Source organism: Paroedura picta, chromosome 1, assembly GCF_049243985.1.
Source record: "Paroedura picta isolate Pp20150507F chromosome 1, Ppicta_v3.0, whole genome shotgun sequence".
NCBI lineage: Eukaryota > Metazoa > Chordata > Lepidosauria > Squamata > Gekkonidae > Paroedura > Paroedura picta.
The window spans coordinates 18,265,487-18,293,460 of NC_135369.1; the positions used below are offsets into that span (position 1 = coordinate 18,265,487).

The 27,974-nt window shown below is 47.6% G+C and overlaps 1 protein-coding gene across 1 annotated transcript; it reads right to left on the reverse strand.

Annotated features, from left to right (window-relative positions):
- Nucleotides 1-47: 47 nt before the first annotated feature.
- NXF1 (nuclear RNA export factor 1) lies at nt 48-27,974 on the reverse strand. The gene is made up of 21 exons (XM_077324313.1): nt 27,774-27,974; nt 24,652-24,868; nt 22,847-22,994; nt 21,756-21,839; nt 19,970-20,074; nt 19,676-19,756; nt 19,161-19,230; nt 18,789-18,877; nt 18,080-18,187; nt 17,865-17,974; nt 14,919-14,955; nt 14,752-14,820; nt 14,516-14,571; nt 11,558-11,665; nt 10,097-10,155; nt 7,979-8,094; nt 7,077-7,119; nt 6,883-6,955; nt 5,172-5,354; nt 4,708-4,768; nt 48-854 (listed from the first exon to the last, which is right to left on the reverse strand). The coding sequence occupies exons 1-21, from the start codon at nt 27,802-27,804 to the stop codon at nt 816-818; spliced, it is 1,887 nt and encodes a 628-aa protein (XP_077180428.1). The 5' UTR covers nt 27,805-27,974; the 3' UTR covers nt 48-815.

The following is a 27,974-nucleotide window of genomic DNA, read 5'->3' on the forward strand; positions in this document are numbered from 1 at the left end:
GGTTTTTGTTCCCTTTTTGTCATTAGCACATTAGAAAACAAGCACGGTTTTTAATAATAATTTTTACTAAACACATTTGTTTGAAAGAACTACAGGCAGAGGAGGAAAACAGAAGTTACACCTTGCTGAGCATGCCGACCCATGCTTCCTGGCTCTTTTCAGAGGTGAGCAAGAGCAGAACCCCAGCAACTGGGGGGAAAGTGAGGTGGTGCCATTTTAGGGACAGTGCTTTGTGAGATTTGGAGCCTGAGGCCTGTGGAATCAGCAGCAGCAGGCTGGCATGAGGACCCCTGGCCCTGCCTCTTCCCAACATATAAAAGATTCAAACCTCAGAGGGATGAGGATGCTCTAGCCCCTTCAAGCCGTGAACTGTTGCCTCCTCTCCTTATCCCCAGGGCAGAGGCATACAAAACGTCACTCCGGTGACAACTGCCACAGAAAAGGAGTGAAGAAGAGTACACTAAAAATACCCCAGCTATCCAAATTGAAAGAGGGAAAAGAAACACAAATGGGTTCTCCTCGCTGTCCAAACGGTGCACGCAGGGGGCAGCTCAGTCCTCTAAAAAGCCAGTCTGCAAAGCGACTCTTCCTGTCGTCTTCTAGTGCCATAAATACAAAAAGATGCTGCTGCTTCGAGGATTCATCGCAGCCTGTTTCTCCGACCCTAATGGAGAATGGCCTCTGATTTCACAGTTGCAAAAGGGAGGGAGTCTTCTAATTTACACAGTGAAACTTTCATTTATTTACAAAAATGTTTCTCTGAAGGGTGAAATCCTGTTTCCTTCTTTTGGTCAAAGTTGGCGGGGGCTGGGCGCTCAGTTGACGAAAGCCACGTCCGGGATCTTCCCCTCAGCCTGTCAAAGAGAACAAAACAAATATCAAGGTTTTGCCTTCATCGCATGCAAAGCTCTCAACAGAATTCAGGAGTCTTCCACCAACTTGTAACTATCCCTGAGCTTGGGCAAAACCTGCAGGCTCACAGGCTACATGCAGTTCCCTCTGCTTAGGTGGGAAGTTGATAACAGGATTCTAACATCACCAGTGAAAGGACAAAAGATTACAGATCCTCACCTTTGGTCTCATCCCAAGGCCTGCCCACTATGAACCTTCCGCTGGTTAGCCAACCGTGGTGTAAAGGGAGGGGCCGTGGCTCAGTGGAAGAACCTTTGCTGTGTCATGCAGAAGGTCCCAGGTTCAAACCCTGGCAGCTCCAGCTTAAAAAGCCAGGTGATAGATTGAAACATTGGTCTCAACGGAAGGTTTCTTCTCTTCAGTGGGGAGAAGTTATCCAAAGCTGGTTAGGTCACATCTCCATGTGCTCAGGTACGACTATTAAAATTCAAATGAATTTGGTGGCTTTGTCTGGCTGACCAAGGTTGGCCTCTCCAGTATTCTCAAGCTCCTTCATCGATTGGCCCAACCACCTGACCCATCCATTCACTGTTTCCAGGCTCTGGTAGTGTTGATGTGAGGAACCTTGTTTTTGTTTTTTTGGGGGAGGGGGGTTTGCATCACTTGGGTAGGATGTGGATGACCTTGCCCCACTGAAGAGAAGAAACCTTACGGTGAGACCAATGTTTCATTCTACTTCAGTGGGGGAAGTCATCCAAGGCTGGTTAGCCATGGCCAAGCTATGTACTCCAGGGTGGGGAGCAAAAAATTGTCATCCCCTCGCTCTGTCAGAGCGTGACTTCTTGGAGTACTCGCCTGCCAAAGTCTGCTTCTTTGGAGTCGGCTTGGTCCATCTTATAGTGTCTCACGAAAGCCGAGAAGAATGACCAAGTAGCTGCTCTGCATATCTCTTCTAAAAGCTCCCTGGTAGTGAATGCCACTGATGTTGCCACCGCCCTCTTTGAGTGTGCAGTCATTGCTAGTGGTGACCGCAGTCCCAGGATCTCGCAAACCTTACGAATGCAGAGCTTCAGCCAGCACGCAATTGTCAATTTGGAAACCGCTTTTCCCAAACTCTGAAGGCTGCGGGAAACAAACAAGTCCGAAAGCCGTATGGCTGCTGTCCGTCTTAAGTAAATCTGCAGGGCCCTGCAGACATCCAAGGTGTGCCGCTCCTTCTCCTCCTTGATTTCTGGTTTAGGATAAAAGGAAGGCAGGAAGAGACCTTGAGTTCTGTAGACCATAGAGTTCACCTTGGGAACAAAGGAAGGCTCCGGGAAAAGAGTGACAGAATGCGAAAGGAACAGAACTCCTTTCTGGAAGAACAGAACTCCTCCAGACCACCCTTAGCTGCAGCCAGTTGATGCTGTATCTTGCCTCTACCTAGGTCCAAAGTCCCTGTGTGCACTGGTCCCCAGAATGCACCCCCCCAGGCTCTCTGGCTGGCATTCATGGTGACTACCACTTGGGGCTGAAGGAGAAAGGACGTGCCCTGGCTCAAGTTGTTGGGATGAATCCACCAGCGGAGCTGGATCTTGAGGCCCTCTGGCAGGCGAACCACTTTCCATGTTTTTCACGCTATTTCCCTCTGGTGTGGAAAGAGTGCCCACTGTAGCAGTCGTGAGTGAAAACGTCCCCACTCATGTCAATTGTGGAGATCAACAGACCCTGAACCGCCGCCAGATGCATCAGCGGTGCTCAGTTGGCCTTCAAGAGGTTCTGGATCAAACCTACAATTTTCAGCTGCTTCTCAAATGAGCCAGATCCGTTGAGGGTATCAGGTGACTCTTGGGGAAATTAAAAAGGAAACCATGGTCCTCCAGGAATGAAATGGTGCGTGCCATTATTCTTGTGAAGAACACGATCTTGTATCCCTCTGCGATGACTGAGAGGATCAATTTGTCGGTGGTGGTGACTGCCCAGTTCTCCTGAAAAAACTACAGCCACCACCTGACCTGGGAGTCAGGTGGATGTCTTCTTAGCTGGAGCCTTGCTGTCATGGTGGAAGGGCTGTTGTTGCTGTTGTGGAACTCTGGGTCTAAATTTGGACTGTGTTCTGTAGTCCCTGGATTGTTTCGAAGCAAAGGATCCATTTGGTCAAAAGGAATGAGATCGCCTCTTTGTCTCTGCTGTCCAGGCAGCAGATGTCAAAGACATGGCTTTCTTTTTGTCCTTGAGGACCTTCTTCAGATTAGCTTCTCTAAAGAGCAGGTGGCCAGAAAACTCTTCCGTGGCCAACGTAGTCTTTGAAGATGAATCCACTTTCCAATCTTTGAGCCAGACATTCTGTCAATTATGTTGGCCGCCTATAGTCTGGAGCCAAACTGGATGGTGTCCTGCCCCCCATCTGCAATGAACTCCACCACCCTTTTAATCTTGAGGCGAGCTGACTTCTGCTCCCCGTTAGTTGCTCCTGGCATTTTCAGTAAGCCATCCACCCAGATTACAACTGCTGTTGCAAAATTGGAAATCACAGCATGTGGCTGGACCAGTCCCGGGGCTGGAAGCCTCCAGCCGACAGAGAAGCATCCTTCTTTCTCTTCTTCAGGATCGCTGTGGATGTACGTTCTGTGACTCCCCAATAGCCCTACCTGAGCACATGGAGGTATGACCTAACCAGCCTTGGATAACCTCCCCCACTCAAGCAGAAGATGTGAAACACTGCTGCCCGAGACTCTGGAGAGCTGCTGCCCATCTGAGTAGATAAAAACTGACGGAGGACTGAAGGTCTGATTTAGTATAAGGTGGACTCGTGTTATGTTCAGGCAGAGAACTAACTGGTAACATGGTAATGATGTGCCAGCAAGACCCATAATTCCAGAGATTCAAGCTGCACATGTCACACAGTGCTGGGGGAAGATGAAGCATCCTAAGAGGTGGTCCTTCAATTCCCTGTGAGGGCAGGAAGTCCTTCTATGATCCAAAATATAGTACACCTGACCATAAGGCTGGTGTTCCCTGACCCAGGGGAAGTGCGCTTGGCCTTGACCAGGGCTAGAGTCTTGTCAGTCCTGGCCTCTACCTGGTAGAATGAGTTCCAGGAAGAGCTGAGGGCCCTGTTGGAGCTATCACAGTTCCACAGGGCCTGCAAGACGGAGCTGTTCCATTAGGTGATTGGTTGAGGCCAGACAAGGAAGATCTGCTGGGTCCCTCCTCCAAACACCCTCTGTGACGCACTGGGTCGAAGGGGCCATTGAGTCTGTTTGGGAGTGGGATTATTGGTCCCTGGGAGTTATGGGTACTGTGGGGCTTTTACTCTATTTTATGCCTACTGCTGTTAACCACCTTGAGCTGGCCAGACCAAGAGTAGCAGTCAATAAATATAAATAAATAAGAATGGGCTGTCAATTGAGGTACCGGAGTTTGCCAAGACTAGGGAGACCCAGGTTCAAGTCCCTGCTCAGGTTTGACCCCCACCAGGCAGCCTTTGGCCTATCTCTCTGTCTGAACAGCTGTAGAATATTTGTGAAGATAAATGGAGAATATACATGACCCCCTAACGTTCTCATGAGAAAGGGCAGCATAAAAAAGGTGACCCAAAGAAAAAACCCTTCATTCTCCCTAAACCTGACCATCATACTTTGTCCATGTCAGGCCTGACTTTCATTGTTTTAGGTCTCCATCTTTCAACGGCCTGTGACTTCCAGAAGTTTTCCTTGTAAAATGCTTGCTTGAGGTGCACTGTGAAATGCACACTCGACACGGCTGCTTCAGACCTTGTATCCTGCTCCACCAAAGTCAATCCCCCAGTGAGCAACCCAGCCAACAAGTGGGGAAACTGTGGTCCACAATCCGCTGGTCAACAGGGACACTCACCTTGAGCTGGGTGAAAACATGGGCGGCGTGAGCATAGTCCCAATCGTTGTCTGAGAGGCACCTGTGGATGGAGAGGAGGAAGAGAGCCACACAGCAGTGAGAAGGAGCCCAGACAGAAATGGTGATTTTAGTTCCTTAGGCAGATGCTGAGTGGATGGGCAGGAAGGGGTGTGCCAGTGTTTGTCTCTTGTGGCCCTTCCTTGCATACTCAGGGAATTGCAAGTTGCCACTGTGGGATGGTAGGGGTATTTCCTCCAGGCCAGGCTGGATTCTGGAGATTTTTGGTGGAGGGATCACTTAGGCATGGAATTGGGGAAGGCAGGTAGTTATGAGTTCCTGCATTCTGCAGGGGGTTCGACTTCGTGACCCTTGGAGGACCCTTCCAACTCTATGATCCTATGAGGGCCTTCCAACCTCCACTTTGCTAAATGGTCCACGCCCGCTCCATTTCAAGCAAGACTCACTTCTGAGACCATTCCAGGTTCATGCCAGACTGCAGGGAGAAATTCTGCAGCAGCTCCTGCTGCTCTGCGGAGAGGGTGGGCACAGGGCTCGAAGAGGGCGTGGGTGCTGGCATGACAAAAGCTTTGCGGATTTCATCATTGTTGGCTTTGCGGATAAACAGCTGGTCGTTAACAATACACAGCCTGCGTACAAGAGAAAACACAGGATTACTACCGAGAAGGGTGCAAGTTGATGGTCTGCTCAGCTGGCTGGCCAGAGGGGAAGACTGAGACTGGATGGCCCGAATTCCACCCCCCCCCTCCACTCTCTAGCTGGAGGCTGTAGATGACATTTACTGAGCAGTCGGCAAACAAAGTTCTCAGAGAGGTAGCCGTATTAGTCTGTTTATGGCAGTAGAAAGGAACGATAGTCCAGCGGCACCTCAAAGACTACCAAAATTTGAGGCACAGTGTATTTAGCCTTTATTTATACATTCTTTTTCTAGACCGCCCATCCTACAGTGATGAGACACTACTGGACTACTGCTCTTTTCCAAGGGTAAGATCCGTCAGCTCTCCTTGCCTCTTGAAGCTTCACCAATTTAATTATTCATTTATACCCCCCATCTTCCCTCAGGGTGGCTTTCTCAAGTACTGTAGAATGCTCTACTGGGAAGAGAAATGACCCAATCAGAGAGTGGCTAAAAAAAAATCTAAGTATTAAAAATGCACTCATCAGCCCATGTGCTGGAGAGAGGGCCAAGACCATAGAGGACATGTATATAGTGCTCCTTGCCCAGTCTCCCTACTTCTGCACCAAAAGTTCCTTGGAATGGTACAAGGAAAGAAAGGGACAATCCCCAATCATGGCTTCAAGATTGAGGAAGCTTCCTGCATATCAGGAGGGGGTTGCGTTCAGGTCTGCTTCATGATATATCCACTTAACCCATATCTTAACCCATATCTCTGCTGCCTATCCATGCGTTGAAAATCTCTTCAGGATTAAGTCTTATCAGTAAGTGTTCTGGAGTCTGCCTTCTTGCTTAGGAACTTAGGACATGCCCTTGTGGAATCAAACTGAGCTTACCTATCTCTGTGATTATCTGCCTGAATCAAAGAATGGTATTGCTGGCTTGGCAGAAACCAGACTAAGAAACCAAGATCTCCTCCCTGCCTCTGGCCACTGTATACACAAATTGATCAGGAGAGCCAAATGAGTTCCTTATGGAGAAACTAAAAGGGGAGGATGGTTTAGGAATAGAGCAGGGATTCCTTCTGGAGCCTGGGTGCGCCTTTAGAATTCTGACATAAGAATGGTTGAAAGCAGGAGGTGGGACCAGCCACAAAATGGCCACCACAGAAGGTAAAGCAGCCCAAATGCAGGGCAAAAGAGAGATAATTTTTAAAAACACACTGGAAAAGAGGGCCGAGAAAGAATATAACTGATTGTTGTGGCAGTTGCCGCTGAACGTGATATTTTGATCCTGCGTAGCTCATCAGATCGGTGGCCAATCAGAAGCCCTGTTAGGCAAGGCCACCACTTGGTTCCACCCACTTTCTGGCCGCCTCTCACGTGTTCATGAGGAGCTGAGGAAATCCGGCTTGCCCAGCACCCAACAGTCAGGCAGCATAGTCCTTTTCCCACCACTCTCCCAATGCTCTACAGCCTGGCCTCTTCCCTGTCAGCACCCACATCCCAATCTGCCCGTGCCCTAAAGGCTCGTTTCTTTACCCGTTGTTGCCGGCAGGCACAGCAATGAACACACGAGTGAATGACCGCATTGACTCTCGATGCTTTCCTTCCACTGTAGGGAGAAGGGGGGAAAAAAACAGAAGCGAAATTAGGAAAGGAATTGAGCAGAGCACGCATGCACTGGCTGGGCTGCACGATGTGGGAACGCAGGGGACTCCTGACGACACACTCACCTTCCTTGAAGATCCCGCTGAGTGTGAAACACAGTAGGGTGTTCTGCAAAGAGAAAGCACAGTGTCAGAGATGATGGACCACGAAAGCAGCTCTATAGGAGTCACATGAGGGTTTGTCAGGCCAGCGCCTCCTACCCCTGGGGGTTTCAGAGGTGGGGCAAGGAATAGAAGCGACACCGATGCATTGCCTGATGACATTCCCACCTTCTGCATAGGCATGGGGTGGGCAGATGGGTGGCTGGATTGCAGGAAGGCTGCCTGCTCAAAGCGGGCAAACAGTTAGCTTAGGTTGTGCTGTAATACATTCATAATACACTAGTGTGTTTTTGTGGAACATGCCCTTTTCTGGTAGCTGTTTGACAGCTTTTCTTTAAATTGAAAACTAATCGAGTTACTGTAAGTTAGACCAGGCTTTCTCAACCAGGGTTTCGTGATACTCTGGGATTTCTTGAAGTGTTTTCTGAATGGGGAGTTAATTTTTATATATTTTTTTAAAAATTGTTAAAATATTTACGGGTGATACAATGATTTATGGTGACGTCAATCTGTTCCCCCCCCTCCCAAAATGGCCAGTGGTGGGCCTGGAGGCGGTGGGAAGTGGAGGACCCCCAGGTGGCCATGTATACAGCTATGTTTCCTAATCATAATCTTCACGATTGCGCCACTTCTGGGGGTTTTCGAAGCTTGAAGAATGTTTCAGTTTGAGAAAGGCTCAGTTAGACACTAAAGCACACACCATTCTAGTAAAGTTTTCTGGCTGGAGAACTCTAATAATATGACTGCACATTTTTGATCCTCTGTAGAAATGGGAGCTTATCTGGCTTCCTCACCACCTTCCAGTGCCACTAAATTCTCCCCCCACAAACACACCTGCTACACATGTATTTTTCTTCCCTTCTCACCGTTTGCGCACAGACGTCCACAACGAAGGAGTTGATGTCATGCTGAGTCTTGGGCAGCTCGTTGAGGAAGGCCACGACGTTCAGTCGCGTGTGTTTCAAAAGCCTGAAGCGCATGGCTTGGGGAGGGCGCAGGGAGAGAGGAGAAAGCATCATGGAAGTGCTAATTTCTAGCTGTGTCCTAAGACTGCATAATCATAGCTCTACATTAAGGTTTGACAACAGCATCCTTGCTGGTCCAGGAATCAGGGGACACGCTGCTATACCACCAACTCTTACAAATAGCATTCATTACAACATGGAAGCTGTTGTGGCAGGTATGATAAACCCTATAAGACAGGGGTAGTCAACCTGTGGTCCTCCAGATGTTCATGGAGCATTTGCTGGCAGGGGCTCATGGGAAATGCAGTCCACGAACATATGGAGGATCACAGGTTGACTACCCCTGCTATCAGATACACATTTCAAGACTCCCAAGGAGGTAAGTGATGCAGGTGAATCTTACTGTTAGGTGAGTAAGAGAAGAAAACAAAGACAGCACATGCTGAACTGGGTTAATTTCTACCATTTTGCTATATTCATATCATATTAGATTTCAGTCTTTGAAGGCCACGTATTTTTGGGCTAAAGCTAGAAACCAGAAAGTACAACTGGTCAGAGTTCCAGGACACGGAACTTAATGAACTCCAAGTACACAAGCTTTATTATTTACTCAAAGTCATACATTACTTGAGGACAGTGTTTGCTGAACAGTAATTACTGTAATCCTATTCTAGAACAAGCCATTGTGTAGAAACCAAAAGCTTTCCCCTCAGTCATGCACTGATCAAAGATACATTTGGAAGAAAGGAAGCATAAAAAAAGAATTGTTTCCCTAAATTAGTCTTCCCACTCGTTAAAAGAGTTGCGGGTTCTAGCACCTGGTGAATATGTACAGATGCTGGTCAGCAAAAATACCCCAAAACCCATGCTTTAAGAAATATCCTTATCAGTTATTGCACCACTCGTAGATAAAAGGTTCACAATGGAAAATGCAGGAACCATTCTTTAAACTCTGTGTTTTTTTGAAGTCAGTAAATTAGGCAAACTGATCTTAAGTGCATCAGAGTCAAGACATGACGACTGGTCAGTGAGACCTACCTAACTCCCCTTAAGAGTTGGCATTCAAATGCTTACTTAATGGCCTCAACAAACTCAGAGCTAATTTCATTCTTGTCTACCTCTGTTCTCCCTTCACAAACTATTAACATTGCAGAGTTTATGCACTCCATATACTAGCTATTACAATTTTCCAACTGATTTAGGGCTCACGTTTGCTAGCCTCTTTAGTCTATATCAACATGCCAAAGAGGCCCAGCTACAGTCCACCACTGGCAGGTTGTTTCCACTACCCCTACTGAGAAGGGATCTTATGCACCAACGTCAGAGTACTCAACAGCAGCATCAACTCAATTCGCACTCTTGTGGTTCCAAGTCCAGCTACCAGGTCAAAATAAAGCAAGACGGATCCCTGCAGATATCTCCTTTGCAAAGGCAGATGCAAACCAAAATGAGTGGTTTGAATAGACTCTGCATCAAACACTCTGTGGGAGGGGGGAGTTGAAGGGGGAGGCAGAATGATAAAGCTAAGGATCCTCAGCAAGCGGGATCTCTGCTTTCAAAACTGTTTCAAGAGATAAAGGTCAATTTATTTATTTATTTCTCTCCCTTTTTCAGATAGACCAAGATGGGTAGCTGTGTTAGGCAGTCTGTAGCAGTAGAAAAGAACAAGAGTCCGGGAGCACTTTAAAGACTTAACAAAATTTGTGGTGCTATGTAATATCTAGAGCCCTTCAGATGCTAAGGCTTCTTCTGAAGAACTGCAGATCAAAAGCTTATTGTGCTTTACCAGATCGTTTCATCACAGCAGTTCCCCTCTCTTGAGTGCATCTAGGATGGGGCAGCTCCCCCTTTAGTGCTCAGCTGAGGAAACAGAGACCATGTGCAGTGCTGCTATTGCACATTATATTCCTTCACACGGTACCACATGGAGATGTTTATTTGCAGCCAACCCTGCCTAAGAGCCCAAGTCCCTGTCCACCCGACAGCCCCCCACTCTTGCAGCCTTTTACGATTACTTACTGGGATCTTTAAGTTTTTTTATGTTCCTGCTGTTCTTGAAGTAGTCACCCAAAGTGCTCCTGTCCGGGAGAGAAAATCCTCTTAAGGAAACTCAAGGCTTTCCGGGAATGCACACGAGAGCAGAATGTTTGCAGAAACCCAAAGGGCCACAACACCTCCTTCACCCTCCCCACATTTCCCCCCACTTAGCCCTCCTCTAAAAATGTTCAGGAAGGGTGCATCCAACAATTGGATTGGCTTCAAATCCCTCTCTACCCCCTCACCTTTGACCTTTACAAGGCAGCTGGAGATAATTTTATTCACCATGACATTTGATCAGTTTTTTTGTTTTTCTTCCTAGCGGTAGTTTTTATTTCTTTTCTTTTAAATTGTATGTGTATTGTAAAGCTGACTTCCTGTAAGGCAGGGGTAGTCAACCTGTGGTCCTCCAGATGTCCATGGACTACAATTCCCATGAGCCCCTGCCAGCAAACGCTGGCAGGGGCTCATGGGAATTGCAGTCCATGGACATCTGGAGGACCACAAGTTGACTACCCCTGCTGTAAGGGAGAAAGGTGGCTATCCAGACCTGGATAGCCCGGGCTAGCCTAATCCCATCAAATCTCAGAAGCTAAGCAGGGTCAGATCCAGTGAGCATTTGGAGGTAAAACTACCAAGGAAGCCCAGAGTTGTTATGCAGAGGCGGGCAACCTGTAAATGTCTCTTGCCTTGAAAACCTTACAGCAAGGGTGGACAAAGCATGGCTCTCCAGATGCCCATGGACTACAAGAGCCACAGTTTGGCCAGTCCTGCCTTACAGGATCACTGCAAGTCAACTGTGACTTTATGGCATTTTCCGCCGCCACCAACAGAGAGACGGCTAATAAACATTTCAAATAAGTAACATTGAGACCCCTACTGGCAGGACGTGTTTTTCCTTTCAGTACAATCCCAGCCCCACTGCATTAGGCTGCTTTGTGAGGAATCTTTGCTGTTACTCATTATTATTTTGCAATCCACTGTCTGAATGACTTCATTTTACTAGCAACTTCCCCTATTAGATTCAAGTTCTGTTCCTTGTCAGCTTACTCTCTCACACTGTCTTGAGTCCCAGTGAGAAAGGCAGACTAGAAGAAGAAGAGTTGGTTCTTATATGCCACTTTTCTCTCTCTGAAAGAATCTCAAAGGGGCTTACAGTTGCCTTCCCTTTCCTCTCCCCACAACAGACACCCTGTGAGGTGGGTGAGGCTGAGAGAGCCCTGATATTACTGCTCGGTCAGAACAGCTTTATCAGTGCCGTGGCGAGCCCAAGGTCGCCCAGCTGGCTGCATGTGGGGGAGCGCAGAATTGAACCTGGCTTGCCAGAAGTTCGCACTTCTAACCACTACACCAAACACAATAAATACACTGAAATGTCTTACCATGGCCTAGCTTTTCCAAGTAGGCTTACAGGACAGAATAGAACGACAGATGCCAACTTACCGGTAAGGATTCTGCATCTTGAAGGGAATGCTCAAAGAGCAGCAGGCTCCATCATGGTAGGCATCCAACAACCCTTGTCGGTCCCCAGAGTCATAGACAGCGTAGTATCTGTGAGAGAACTTTAAATGTTACTGAGTGAATTAGGACCAAAAATAAGACATTCTACTTACCTGAAGGTTTCTCCTCTTCGGTGGGGCATAGAACAGCTAAGCTTCCGTGTAAGACAGACATGGCATAGTATAACCTTTTAAATAACAATAAGGATAACCATAACAATATTGTCAATGCCCAGCACATCAATATTAGCGAATGAACCTGCAGGAATACACAAACCAAACATTGAGGTGGGAACATTGGAGGATTTTGCCCCACTGAAGAGAAGAGATCTTCAGTTAAGTCCAATGTTTCGTTCTCCTTCAGTGGGGGAACTCCTCCATAACTGGTTATCTAACCAAGCTAAGACAGGGTGGGCACAGAATCTACCTTAGCACTGTTTATATCCCAACACCTGTTGGAGAACTGGTCTCCCAAAAGCAGCCTCAATGGAGTTTCTGCTGGTCTATTTGATGTCTCTCAAAAGTTGAGAATGAAGACCAGGGTGCTACTCTACAAATATCCTCAACAGGAGCCCTGGTTCTGAATGCCACTGAGGTTGCTGCAACCCTGGCAGAGTGGGCTGAAACATTTACGATCTGTCTGAGAATCTGAGGAAAGGTCTGATCCAGCTAGCCACTGTGGATTTGAAAGCACCCAAGTTAGATGTACCACGTGATACAAATAAAGAACCTGAAAACCTGAACAGTGTTGTCCTTTTATTGAAAAAATATATATCTGGAGAGCCCTCTGAACATCCAACTTATGCCCATCTCTCTCTCTAGGATAAGAGGGATTGGGATGAAAGGACAGATGTACTAATTGCTGGTTCAAGTGAAAGGCGGGACTCCCTTTAGGAATGGATGAGGGATCCGTCCTGAATACTGTGTTCTTGTTGAAGGTGCACAGCTCCTTTCTTACTGATTGGACCCTCATTTCAGAGTCCCTCTTAGCTGATGCCATGGCCACAAGACATGCCACTCCCCACGGTAGATGTTTTAATACTGATGAAATAGGGTAGTCTAATTTTATTTATTCATAGCTCTGATTTCCATGATTGCCCTTCAGTGAAGGACTGCAGTACCCCTGAAAGGCTCCATGAAGGAAACCTATGTTGCACCGGAAACGCTAGTCACGTTGCACTTTCGAGGTACTTCCCAGTTAACTTATTACTGGATAACTTTTTTCTAAAGCCTTAATTTCCATGACGACTCCAAGAGCTGCTACTTGCCTTTTTTACGGTATTAGGGCGAATCCCGTTTTGCCATTTCTCACGCAGAAAAGCCAGTATGTCAGTATAAGACTGCTTGAGTGGATTGACATTCTTAATCAGCACTCATTTCCTAAATGCTAACCAGGTATAATTGTGTATCTGCCTGGTTGCGGGGTGCCTTGCCTGATGCATGACAGCCACAATCTCGCTAGAAAGCCCCGATGGTAATCATGCCTCCTGTTCAACCTCTATGCTGTTTCAACCACTGAGGGTCCAAATGGAGAATGGGCCCCTGCCTCAATAGGTCCGGTGTCAGAGGATGTATTCACCGTTCTGACACTGCCAGCTGAACCACTTCCAAAAGCCAATGGCTTTCTGGGTCAAGCTGGTGCTAGAACAATTGGCTCTGCTTGCATCTCCTATACCCTGGCCAACACTCTGCTCATTAACTGTGTTGGCGGAAAGGCACAAAGAGTCCAGATGGCCAGTTCCAATATAGGATGTCTGTTCCTTTGGCAGCCTTCGCCTTCATATCTGGACAGAAACCGCTTCACTTCCCAGTTCTTGGAAGTTGCAAAGAGGGCCATGATTGGACTCCCAAACCACTGCGTAATCCTTTGAAAAGGTGTGGCCGCTGATTGACCATTTGGTTTGGCCAATGATTGCAGCTCCGCCAGTCTGCTTGCATGCTCTGTACGCCTTGAATATCCTGACCTTTTAGTCCCAGGACATGGCTTTCCATCCACTTAAGGATCTTCATAGCCTCCTAGTTTAGAGACACTGCCTTGGTGGCCCCTTGACAATTTATATGTGCTTTTGTTGCAATGTTGTCTGTCCATATTAGAACATATCTTTGTCAAATCAGATCTCTGAAAGCACATACTGCCAACCTGGTCATTTGAAGCTCGAGCTGATTTACACCAAACCCTTTCTCTGGTGTGGACCATCTTCCCTTGGGCTGCTTTGTTGATGCAGTGAGCCTCCCAACCCCTCAGATTTCCATTTGCTGTTATCAGGTTATGCAGGGGCTGACAGCAAAGGAAACTACCTTGGTTACCTTCATGGCTGACCTCCACCAGTTCATAGACTTTCTTAGCTTCTGAGATATTATAATTCTCCTGTGGCATCTTTTTGCAATGTCCCTTTGGAAGGGCAACAGCAACTGTTGCAGAAGTCTCAGGTGAAATTGTGCCCACCACATCAGTAGACCCAGCAATAGAGCAAGGTACATCAAATCTATCTGTCTCTGCTTGTCAATTCCCTTTACCCTCTCATGAACTTAGACTTGTCTCTGTTGCCAGAAAACTTTGGTTTGGAAAGTATTTCTTGTGGATTCCAAAATGTATTAGTTTCCTTGGGGAAACTAATTGGCTTTTCTGAAAGTTGGTAAGGAAACCATGGTCTTGGATCATCTGGATAGTAACTGCCACACTGGACTCCACACTCTTCAGGTTTCCGATGTGAATCAGGATGTCATCTAGCAAAGGGTGTGTAACCCTCTCTGTCTGAGGTATGCTATCATAGCTACCATGATTTTGGGATATATCCTTGGTGACTAAGATAGGCCAAAGGATTTTGTTTTAAGGGGTAATGATCCATTGCATCACATTACTTGAGAAATGCTATTAACAAAGCCACAACGTAATACATACTGTTGCAGAAATCGAAGAATCAGCACCTTCAGGTCATCTGAAGGAAAATAGCTGCCCTGGATGAGAAAAGAAGCCACCTGTTAACCTTGCGCATGTTAATACAATAGGGCTGTGGCAGGGCTCATGGCAAACAGCCTTCCAACTCCAAGCCATATGATTCGAAGCACGAACTCAGAAAGGTTTTGTGAATTGGGCGCATTGCTCTGTTTGCCACCACCACGTAGGTGGTTTTGTACCTTGAACGTAGGCAGGGTGGTAGGTGCTTCTACATCAAAGGCAATAGGAGGAGGCAGCTCATGACCATCCTGCAGAGGGGAGAAGCAGAGGAATAAGGCAAGAGCATTGTCAAACCTGAAGAGATGAGCCTGGACCCCAAGCCCCCCCACAAGTGTGGTCAACTCACCAGCCTCAGCAACTTTGGAAACCGTTCCCGGACAGTGCTGTCAGAACAGGAACAAGAGTGAGTGAAGCAGTTTTACAGGCCAGGAGTGGGGGTCAGCCCACCCGCCCGCTCCCCCATCCGCCACCTGTCTTGAAGGCTCCTCTCTTCCGCCAGCACTCTCTCTGTAAGCCAGGAAGCCCCGTTTCAGCTATGTCCCCTGCATGGCCTCCACTCTCTCTACCTGCTTGTATCTCCTGTAAATGCAAGGGCATTTCCTTCCCCCTTTTAAAGCCAGGAAGGGAAGGCTCACAGTAAGAACCTTCAACTGTGTTCAAAGGATAGGGCAATTACAAATTATTACTCTGGGCCAGACAGATGGAAGCCCTTGCTTCTATTCAAATGTCTCCCCCTGGGTAATTAGGGCCAGGGAGCCTGAACAGCCTGATCTCACCAGAGCTTAGAAGTTAAGCAGGGTCAGCTATGGTGAGTTCTTGGATGGGAAGCCACCAAGGAAGAGTGGGGTTGCTAGGCTGAGGAAGGAAATGATAAACCACCCTCTGCCCATATCTCTAGCCCTGAAAACCCCAGGTCGCTCGCCATGAGTCAGCTGCGACTTGACGGCCCAATTATATTAATACCATAGAGGCCACGCCATCCCTCAAGTTCTAAGACCCCAATACAGAAGACGGTTGCGTGAGGAACAGAGAAGGATTTCAATCCACTTTGGGGTTTCCTTGGATACGTGTAAAGGAACGCCGCATGAAGCTATGCGATGGTGGCATTGCTCACTAGAATCTCTAACTGAACCCCAACCAAAAGGCTATTAACTTGTATTGTTCTTGGGAAGCCTATGGAAACTTACATGCGCCACCATTTTAAACAAGGCCCGCAAAATGTGTGCACGAAACGAAGCAGTGGTTTGTACAACTGCGCACATAACTACATTTTACGAGTGACTTTTTTGGGCATCAGTTATGAAAGCAACGCAAAGGAGCAGAGTCACTTGGGAAGTTTGACCATTAAGATCAGATAGCGTTAACAATCAAGAGTTAGAGAGCCGTGTCACTCCTTTTGTTACTATTCCTCCATATGTTACAATTTAACCTGAACCGTCACTGCTCCAGAAACAATAGGATCAAAGCTCCTTTAATGAAACAAGCCGCTCTGGACTTTTGTGGAAGCCTGCCAGTGTTAAGGTAACAGTTTTGTCCCCATAAAGGGGTCAAGGACGGTGGCGAGAGCCTGTCTGCTTCCAAGCATTTCGCAGGCAACAGGCCTCTGCTTGCAAAACAAGCCTTAAATGAAGCCTTGCGATTAAACTGCGCTTTTCTCCCCCCCATGGTAGTTTTACACATGCACATGGGTACGAGCTGCAGGAGACCACACGCTGATGAAGGGCTCCCTCTGCTCTGCACTACACTTACCTCGGTTTGTACTCACCCGCACTGATCATTTATAGGAGAGATGCTCCACAGAGGCGAGAGGGCAATGGCAGGGAATAGGAAGTGGGGGGGGGGGGGCTGGATAAGGATTCCCATTGGTCGTGGAGGTGCCTGAGCCAACTTCCTGGTACACAACTTAAAACAGCTTGGGGAGGGTTCCTGCATCAAGGCCCAAATCTAATTAATGACTGCTGAAGACGGAGGGGGGGGGAGGAGTTAAGAAGCAAGGGATGCAATAGGCTGAAGGAAACAAAGAAGAAAGGCCCGGAAGGCCCTCTCAACCAATGCACAGCCTCACCCAGTCTTGGTGTCACCCCTACCACTCCCGCCTCCTTGCAGAACACAGGTGCCTGCCTATGCCCACAGGACTCCAAGAGAAATGAGGGTTTCTGCCCCCACTTGCGATAAGCACGAGAAGGATCTTCCTTGCGAAGAGTGATCTGCTTCCATCGACAGCTGCTCCATCCCAGAGTCAGCACCATCACTGCCCCCAGTCATTGAGACACGCAGAAATTAGCACCGAGGCTGTCCGAGGACAAGCGTGTAAGCACGGCAGCTGACCCTAGTCCGCCAGCTTCCCCAGAGGTGGGGGGAAGGGCGTGTTTGGCCACTGTGACTGTGCCTGTCTTAGGTTGTTCCTCCCTTGAGGAATCTTACCCGTCTTCGGCAAACCAGCCATCCGCTCGGGCCAAACACACCAGGGCTGCCCCAACATTTGTCAGCTCACAGTCAACTCCATGCGCGCGCAAACACGGCGCTTTTGGAACGGCACAGGAGTGGGGAGGGCTCTCGCTAGACACGTGAAAGGTCAAGTCCACAACAGAGTGATGTGGCATGGCAGGCTTAGATGGGGCGGGGGTGGGAGTTGCAGGAGGCGACTGGGCAGAATGGGACAGGCTGTGCATTGGGAGGTCCATGAGGCCAGGAGGAGCTGAGAGCAAAGTGAAGTGTGGACAGTGGGAGGGAGAGGCGAGAGGTCCTTTGAAGATGAGGAGCTCGAGCAGAAGCACAGCTAGATTCCAGTCCAGCACAGACAAGAGTTTCAGGGTCTCAGCTTTTGAGAATCAAAGCTCCCTTCTTCAGGCAGAAGTAGTAAAGACTGCAAGGAAGGGAAGCAAGACTGGAGGGAACATGGGGGATCCTTGGGAAAGCAAGCTTTGGGTATCAATTTCATAAAGTTAATATAGGGGGACTGGGTGCCAAGGGTGCTTTGGCTGCACTCCGATCCAGCTGAAACAAAATCATTGTCAGAGGCATCACAACAAGGGTTCACAAATGCAGAGACTCTTCAGGGAGTCCTGGCCATGGCAGATACAGACAGTGCTACGTACAGGGATTGAGTAAATCAACCAGGTAGCTCTGGGTGGGTAAAAACCCCTTGGGCAAGGAGACAGATCATCTCTACGGAGCTCTATCTGCCCCATGGGCAAACGTGAGGCCAAATAAATGCAAGTGGGGATGGGGAGGCGGAATGGAGGTTTGCCCTTCCACAGTCAGCTACGGCAGCTTTGCGGCTGCCCCTCACCTGATGTACGTGGACTGGTCCCGGAAGCTATCACACAGCGGATTGTTGTCCAGCCACAGTTCCTCGAGCTTTAATGTTTTCAACTTGTCCAGATCACGTTCCGACTTCAACTGGAAGCAGTTGGGAGAAGGGGAGGGGGAAGAAACAGTATGAAGTCAGAAGATAAATAGTACAAGCAGAGGACTGTGCTGAAGACAGTGAGCACCTAGGTCTACCTGGTTGCAGGACAAATTGAGGATTTTTAGATTGGGAGCCTTCTGGGCAAGATCGACCATATCATCGAGACGGTAGAGCTTGTTGTCGCTCACGTTCAGAGAGAGAAGCTGCAACGAAGCAGATGCAGGACATTAGGTGGGAGTGCGAGGGGGGAAAAGATGCTCTGTTTCTTTTAAGGAAGGCAGGGATTTTGTGTGGCAGCACAAAATCAAGCAAATTTTAAATGTCTCTAAATCAAACCTAGCATCACCAGGAGCGCGCGGCTCCTGATTGGCCGCTTGGCCCCAGAGTGACAGTCAGACACTCTGAGTTTCTATCACGGACCCACCCCGCCCCTTTCTCCGCCCACAATGCCCTTACTGCTTTATTTAATCCGCTCCGCAGTGGCGCTAACAGATTTTTATACAGACTCTCCCTGCAAGTTAATGCTTTTGCTACTTTTTGCTGTGGAGGTGGGGAGAAAAGATTTTGCAAGTTGAGTCAAGTTTCAGACACCTAAAATCTCCATGATGATACCAAACATCAGTTTAAACATTTTGCACCTCCAGTAAACTCTCCTTTGCTGTCAACTCAGTAGAAGGGGTCCTTTCTATATGAAAACTCCAAACAGTTTTTGACCCAAGAAAGCAAGCAGGGAAGTATACAACATGTGCTCAGAAATCTATGCACATGCATTTACTAGACACAGAGGGTCCAGAGGCTGCTGACCTCAGGGATGTTCTCCTCAATGATGCGCAGCACAGTTAGCATGCAGTTTCGGCGGTTCAACACCACATCAATGTTTTGTGCCACCAGATCTGAGGAATTTAAAAACAAACCAGGTATTATCAATCTCATTTGTTCTCAACAGGACACCCCTGGAAACCCCCATCCCTGATTATACATCTTTCCTTCACTTGCCATTACAATTAGAGTGCTTCAACCTCTGCCAGATACATGACCCAGGCTCTGAGGACTGTCTGCCCTGCAAGTACGCCTGTATCGGTTTTGCTTTGCTTCAGTGAAGGCAGAAAGCCAAACCACTCCATTTTCCAGAAGAAAAACAGTCCTGGCTGTGAAGAAACAGCTGGATTTATCTACCTGGATCTGTGCGAATGCTCTTCAGGTCTAAAGCCTGTTGTGAACCGTCGTATCTCTTACTCATGCATTGCTGGAAACAAAAGAGAGTTCATTGAGGGTCACTCCTGTGCAAACTGCAGAAGTGAAAGAAGTCCAGTTTTCCTTCCCTCTCTCCTGGTCTGGCTGACAAAAGACCCCACTAAGCCCCTTTTAATTGCATGCAAGAATCTCCTAAGAGCTAAACAGAGGAAAGATTACTAGACCTTTCCAAAGCTCCTACGGTCTTAATCTGAGACCTACTGTACCTAGAGGGCCTCTCATCATTCTCCCATTCCCACCTGGACTTGTAGGCCTCAGACTTCACCAAACCTTATTTCACTGCCTGCAGCAGTCAGATGACACACATGAAGCTGCTTTCTGCCGACTGGGGTCTACTTAACCCAGTACTGATTTTTTGTCTGGCAGCAGCTCACCAGGGTCTCACACAGAGAAAGGTTATTCAACACCTGCCATTACAGCAAATGTATCTCACTCACCTTGAGCTGTTCAACTTCTTCTTGCTTCAGTTCACGTTGGATACTTGGTGGTGGACTCCAGGCATTTATGTTTATGACCACCTGAAAAACAGGAGAGTTCAAACTTGGGGGGGGGGGGGGAGAGGTTTGAGGAGGGGAGTTTACTGTAAGAAGTGCTCAGCTTAGCCTGTGACAGGTACATTGCTCTGGAAGTAAATAAGGGCCAGATCTAGGCACAAATGATCATATGCCCCCATTCGTTCTGAAACGAGCCCTCCCTCATGCTACTCTCTACCAGGGCAGGAGAGTCCAAACCTTGTAGCCATCTGGATCAATGATTTTCCGGGACAAGTGCCTGAGGGCATTGGCAACCGTGGTGTCCTCAACAAAAAACACAACTCGATTTGACGCAACGTGAACCTGTGGGAAGAAAGCAGCATAAGTGAGATATTCTGGGTCTGTTGGGTTTTTTAAAAGAAGATGCTGACTGCTGAGAACCACAAATAAAACGTGGGTGATACTTTGCAACGGCTCTGAAATTGTTAAGTTGACCAGGACAAGCTTACAATAACCGAAGGTTTCCCCTGCTGCTGATTCCACCCCTAGCACCTTTCACACCCTTCTCCTTGTGAGACCATAGGTGTCACTAATTTGGTGTCACTAATAGGTGTCACTATTTGGACAATGGGTGGAATATAATGGATGGTTATTTCCTAGCTGACTGATAAGCAGAATACAGGCCCACTCCAATTTCTTGAAATATTTATATCCCACTGTACCCCCCACCATTCATAGGAACTCAAGGCGGCTTACAACACATTGCTAACCTAGCACTGTTCACAACTAAAAAGATCAAAAATATCACAGTGCCAGCAGCAGGAAAGAGACATTGGGCTCTGCTGAACGCCCCTTCAAACAAAAAAGCTTTATGATACCTCTGAAACCAAGCCAGCATTAGCAGACCTCCTCAAGGAGCCTATTCCAGAAGGCTGGGAACACCTTCAAGACATAGCTGATTAAAATCAGAGGTATACAATAAAGAAGAGATGGTTCTTATATGCTGCTTTTCTCTACCCAAAGGAAGCTCAGAGCAGCTTACAGTCGCCTTCCCTTTCCTCTCCCCACAACAGACACCCTACGAAGTGGGTGAGGCTGAAAGAACCCCGATATCACTGCTCGGTCAGAACAATTTTATCAGTGCCGTGGCGAGCCCAAGGTCACACAGCTGGCTGCAAGTGCGGGAGTGCAGAATCGAACCCGGCTCGCCAGATTAGAAGTCTGCACTCTTAACCAATAGACCAAATTGGCTCCCAGAGCAACAAGCAGACAACTTCAGCCAGTCAGCAGCTGGGGAGCACAAGTAGGATGATGCTGTTGCAGTCTTGCTGGGTATGGGTTTCCCAGAGATTGGCCCCTGACTAGATAGCAGGCCGGACCAGACGGGCCTTGGGTCTGATCAAGCACGGCTCTAATGTCATGTTCTTGTTCTTTCGAATTGTGAGACAGTCCGGTTCAAAGAAGTGCAGGAATTAGATATTTTCTGGCTAATGATGACGCTTCATTGATGTTCTTGCACCTTTCAGCTGAAGCAAGCACTGGTACATTTTTGTGCATTCTCTCAGGACAATGCTGGCCCACAGGGTGGAATCATCAGTATAGAAAGCCTGATTACAGTGGGCACAGAGTCGTGGATACATATAACATGGGTCGAAGTACATTTGTGCTCTAAAAGGTAAAGGTATCCCCTGTGCAAGCACCAGGTCGTGTCTGACCCTTGGGGTGACGCCCTCTAGCATTTTCATGGCAGCCTCAATACGGGGTGGTTTGCCAGTGCCTTCCCCAGTCATTGCCGTTTACCTGCCAGCAAGCTGAGTATTCATTTTACTGACCTCGGAAGGATGGAAGGCTGAGTCAACCTTGAGCCGGCTGCTGGGATCGAACTCCAGCCTCATGGGCAAAGCTTTCAGACTTGCATGTCGCTGCCTTACCACTCTGCACCACAAGAGGCTCTTACATTTGTGCTCTGCTCAGTTTGATTATTAATGTGCTGGACCGTCACTGTACAGCTGAAGGGAAGAGAACTGGTCTTTGCCCCTCTTACCTCCAAAGGAATGAAGGGAACGCTGCAATGACTCTGAATGGCAGTAAGAAGCCATGACTTTTCATATTTCCTCCCATAGGGAATCTAAGGACAAAACACAGAAGCAGATGAGGGCTAAAGCAATGGCAGGACAAGCTTCTGAAGAGGGAGATGCGAAGGGCTGAGTTTTCTTATTGTAGCAAAGGGTAAGAAAGGACAAGTCGTCTTTAACCCAGAAGACATCAATTCTGTGGCTCTGAGAGCAGAAATATTATGACTCAGCTTAGGAAAAAGGGACAGGTTTCTCTCACTTCCCCCGGCTCCTGGTTTTAAACATGCCTGGTTAACTCAAACTGGCAAAGCAGGGGACTCCAAGCAAGCACAAAGACCAAAATGTCATGGGGCTACAGGATGGGTGCTAAAAAGCTGGACAAAATGCTGCTCTCTTCCATTTACAGGTGGTAGCAGTTCCTCCATTTTCTGTTCCTTTTACCACTGGGCCACAGGGGACTTCAAGAGCTATGCCATAGGAACTAACTGGCAGTCTTCCTCAAATTGTTTTCTTAAACATTCATATTTAAATGCAAATCAAGAAAAGGGAACTTCTGTCTGGTTTACGCTTATTGAGTTTCAAATTATTCTTGCAAATAATTGAGGGCTAGCATGCTAAAAATCCAAGCTTGCCACTTCTCTCTGCATGGTAGAGCACAATAAATACCAGACACTTAAAAAAAAACTGACTACTTTAGTTGATGTGTGAATTCTAGCCAATACTCTATTATTCTGGCTACAAATACAGTTTCTCTTTGCCTATTCTTTTTCCCAGCTTCCCACTGTCTCCCCTTGTTCTGCTGGAATATTCCACCCCTGCCCCGCCCCCCCCCCCAAGCTGCTTCCTGTGGCTTGCAGCTTTCCAAGAACCTCCCTAGTCTACCCTCCTTTGCCTAGAGCCCTGTCCTATTTGAAGGACTGACCAGCCAACTGCAGGCAGTGGCTCTTAGTAACAGTAGTAATCTCAGCCTATTACATGTAGCAGGACATTTTTGCCATTGGCAGCCAGTGACCTTCTGACTGGCTCTTGCCTCCACGCCCCCTTTTCCCAGGAGACTCACTGTGACTCTGAACCAGTTCTTCCTGGCGGCATTGCTGATAGGAAAACTTCGGTCTGCGACACTCAGATTCTTTCGCACCACGAGGTTTAAGTTGCTCAGGCCACCCCGCTCCCGGTCTGATCTGTTTGGCCGCTGCCCGTAAGGATTGCTGAGAAGTAGAAAACCAGTTTTAGCAAAGCAGGTCTGATGCGACACATCAAATAATGCTGAATTAGAATTTGGGGGACTCTCTAGCCTGTGGCTAATTCTCTTGACTCACAGAATGATAATTCAAGGTGGGCGTTTTATTATTATTATTTATTGCATATATAGTTGGCCACTTCTGGACCACCTGTATCACGGTGGTTAACAAAATATACATTAAAATACAATTTCTATTATTTTTAATATTATAGCTGAAATATAAAACCCACCCCCTTCCTACCACATAGGCCACTTTTTCTGGCATATTTCTCAGGGTTGGTGCTGAGAGGAGGGGCCCCAGATCCTCCTTAAACTGTAGCAGCAAAATAAAAACAGGAGCTTCTACTGGAATAAATTTTTGCTGCTCATTAAGGCGCCACTAGACAAACTTGTTTTTAGTTCATGGCACAAATTATGGTGATGACAAAGAAGCAAGGAAAAGCATTAGGTTCCACAAAAAAAAAGCCAGACATGACACACATACTGTCAAATGAGTCTCCCTACCACCACCCTTTATTAAACTTGGCCACTCGGCATTGCACCCTTCCCCAAATTATATCCAATCATCAGTTTTCTGAATCAGTATTATGGCTTATGCTTCCTGGGTCATTCATCCGCCCAATGTTGTTCTTGGGAATGATTCACATGACCCCATTTCTACATCATCAGGAATCAGATACAGGCATCCCCAGCTGAAAAGCTGTATCTGGTTAGGCAGGAAAGGCTCACTTCACTCTTGAGGCCCCACCTTCTAAGCATGTAATTGGTCTGTGAACCATAGCATTAAACAGCACAGACTACAGACAAATGCTCACCAGGCACCTGCTAATTAAAACCAACAGCTTGGCATTATTTGCTTTAATCTTTTGACAGGTAGAGTCCTACGAAATGACTGTATCCCCTTGCCTACATATCGAACATGAACTTTTGTAGAGGGACTGATTGAAGGTTTTCTGAAAAACACACCTGTGGCTCACTGGCAGTCTTAAAGCAAAGGTTGGATACACACTTTTCTTGGATGCTTTGGCCTGATCCTGCGTTGAGCAAGGGGTTGGACTAGATGGTCTGTATGGCCCCTTCCAACTCTATGATTCTGATTCGGTGATTTTGTTTGCTAAGGATAATTTTTTACTTTTTGTGGGCAGAGAAAGGGGGGGAATTGAGAAACACCAACCTTTTGCTTTGTCTCTGACAAAAATTCTCTTTGCTACAAAACATTTTGGGTTTTACATGGAAACTCAGGTCCATGATGAAAAGCAGGTTTCTGAACCATATACTTTTTTTAGAAAGTTGTTTCACTAACACAACACAACGTCCTAACCCAGAGGGACCAGGCTAGCTTGAGTTCAGCAGATCGTGGAAGCTAAGCAAGGCCAGCCCTGGCGAGCATTTGGATTAGAGACCTGCGTGGAATACCAGGGCCATGATGAAGGAGCAGGCAATGGCAAGCTACCTCTGAACATCTCTTGCCTTGAAAACACCACAGGGTTGCCATAAGTCACTGGGACTTGATGGAACTTTCAACTGCCAACAACACAACAATCCTGTTCAAGGAAGAAAAAAAAAGACTGCTGTCCTGGTTAGGCAGCTGGGAGAACTGAGGAGCAACACAATTTACTCACTAGCGGGGCCGTAGTGCATCGTGAGGGTCACTCATGGGGACGTCGTCATCCTCTTCCTCGGTACGGCCACGAGGACCAGAGCCTGCATTGCTCCAGTTTTTCTGATGGTGGTTTGGCTCGCTGTACATCTTCCCTCGAAAGGGGCCCCGGCCTTTCCTCCGCCGCCCAGGGAAGCCCCTGTTGCTGCTGCCTCCTCCACCCACACGATCATCATGTTCTGTGCAAGGGAAACCAATTAAACATTATTCAAAGGATAGGAGAAAAAATATTTGTCAAGCCACCACAAATATCTAAAGAGGACCACTTACCTCGTACTTTAAACTGACTCTGCTTTCTACCAGGACCTCCCAAACTTCTCATGAACTGAATTCCAAGCTCATTGCCAGTTGTTCCATACCAACCACCTGGTTCCTTCTGACCAAGTTCCTTACCTTCATCCTGAGTCCCCCACCCCAGGACAGCCGCACTTTTCCCAACTGCCCTCCCCATATGCCTTTCCATTTCTCCACCATCAAAGGACCCTCTTCCATGTTTTTCCACTGAAATAGCCACTTTCTGCTTTCCAAACTGGTCAGTGTCATCTTCAAGACAAGGACGACATCCTGACAATGCTGCACGTCCATATATGGCAAAAGAATGCTACCCAATGAATACTCTCTCTTTCCGGTCTTTTAAAAAACACACTTCTGCATCCCAAACAAGAATAATCTCTCCACTTAAATCCCTACTAACATCTCCAGAAAGTTCTCGCTCCCTAGAATGTCTTCATCTTTGCATGGACCCATTCCTACAGTAGTTCTTCCCTTCCTGACATACACCATAATCTCTGTCCTCTTAGGGTTTCCACTGCCCACAATATCTCTTTCCCTACTTTGATCCCTTCCCTCCCTGCACACATACCCTGACCTACTGTTATCCCTATTTATAATACCACTGTTCCCCACTATAATACCATTCTCCAAAATACTCTTCTCCCATCAGTGTCATGCCCACAGCAATCCCTTTCTTCTGCTCGAGAAACAGAAGTGGGGGCAGAAATTAAAAGAAGAGAAAGATGTTTCAGGGAAGGAAGGAAAGTCCTGAAAAGCCTCACTCTGTTTAACACTTTGGAACAGAATCCTCTCCGTTCCTTGAAGCATCTCTTCTATGCTACTGAATATCCTCCATGACGTATTCTGTGGAGACAGCCATGTGTTATGACAGTTCAGAGTCCTAGAGAAACCCTGAGGAAATTCAGACTGAAATCAATATGCAACCACTGAGCTCCCAAATCATAGTAAAAATAAAACACCACCTTGAGACTTTTAGAGAACACAAGGAATAAAAAAACTGACAGAAGCACCAAATGGTTATGCGCTGCCCTGCAATCTAAAGAGTTGGTTCTTATATGCTGCTTTTCTCTACCCAAAGAAGTCTCAAAGCGGCTTACAACACAACAGACACCCTGTGAGGGAGGTGAGGCTGAGAGAGCCCTGATATTACTGAAAAAGAAGAAGAGATGGTTCTTATATGATGCTTTTCTCTACCCAATGGAGTCCCAAAGCAGCTTACATTTGCCTTCCCTTTCCTCTCCCCACTACAGACACCCTATGAGGGAGGTGAGGCTGAGAGAGCCCTGATATCACTGTTCCATCAGTACAGCTTTATCAGTGCAGTGGCGAGCCCAAAGTCACCCAGCAGATTACAAATGGGGGATTAGATGTCCACATTTCTAACCACTACACCAAGCTGGTTCTCTGAAAGAACTTCTAAAAAGGCACAAGACTCGTTAAAAGTTATTCCCCTTCAATGGGTCAACATTACTATGCGATGCTGGCATTGCTCCCTCCAAAAGTTTCATTTACTCCTAAATCTATGACTCCTTTAATCCCCCTCCCATTCCCTCCTTAATCTCCCACCAGGTACTATTTACTTGGTTTATTTATTTTCCAGTAAACACAACACACCTTTTCCACACACAAAAATCAAACCACATAACATTTAAAACACTAAATGCCACTGAACAATAACGTATGTTTCAAACAATACCCAATATCCAGAACAATATCTATGTAGACAGTATCCTGTCTACTTAGATGCAACATATATAGTATCCTGTCTACATAGAAGGCCCTGCTAAAAATCTCTGAACACAAAGAGTGCTGGTCTACCAAGGTCACACTTGTCTACTTCAACGAGTAGCAGATACGTCTCCAGGTGACTGCTAGAAACTATTCATATAATCTCCCACCAGGTATGTATTTTAATTGGGAACTCTTAAAAACTTTATTTATACCTTGCCTATCCTCCCAAGGGGAACAACAACAGCTTACATTATTCTCCTTGCCACCATTTTATCCTTACAACAACCCTTGGCAGCTGGCTGGGCTAAACCTTTGTGCAACTGGCCGAAGGCCAACCAAGCAGAGCTAGCTTGGTATAGGGGTTAAGAGCAGTGGCTTCTGATCTGGAACACTAGATTTATATTTATTATTATATATCTCCTGCTTGTCCACCTGCAGCCAGCTGGGTAACCCTTAGGTCTGTCAGTTATTTTTGGACAGTTCCCAGAGCAATTCTGTCAGAGCTCTCTCAGCCCCACTTACATCACAGGACGTCTGTGTCGGCGAGAGGAAAGAAAGGCGATTGTAAACCGCTTTGAGACTCCTTCAAGCAGTGAAAAGCGGGGTATAAGATCCAACTCTTTCTTCCCATCGCAGAGAGGGGATTCAAACACGGGTCCTCCCAGATTCTAGTCTGACATTATTTATTTACCTGTCGCACACCCTGGAGTGAAGCTTTGTCCTTCCATATTCAAGGCAGATTCCCCCCCCCCACCAAAACCTTATCCCTGACGCCACAGGAATCCCTCACGGCGCTTCCCCTCCTCGGATGTTCCACCGCCCCCGTCATCCTTGGAACGTTCTTCCCACAACCGCCCCACAGTCAACGGCCGTCCCCTGGGGACCCCCCACCCCCCACCCCCCACCCCCCACCCCGCGCTCTTCCCCTTCCCCCTCGGGCCTCTCCGGCCCTCACTGCCCCTGCCCACACCGCCCGCCCCCTCCTCCCCAAAAGCCGCCGGCCAGGGGCTCCCCCGTGGCCGCTTCCCTCCGCCCGGCCCGCCTTCCTTCTCCCCTCACCGTTGTATGTGCTTTTCCCTCCTTCCGCCATCGAGGGACGAGGGTCGCCCGGCCGCGAAGAGAACCTGCGAGGGCAACAAGAACGGCCGCGTCCTTCTGTCCCTCACGACGCCTCTCTCCCAAGAGGCAGGCCCGAAGTGCGCAGGGCGCATGCGCCCACCCGCCCAATCCACGCCGAGGGGCGAAGGCGAGCTCGCGACG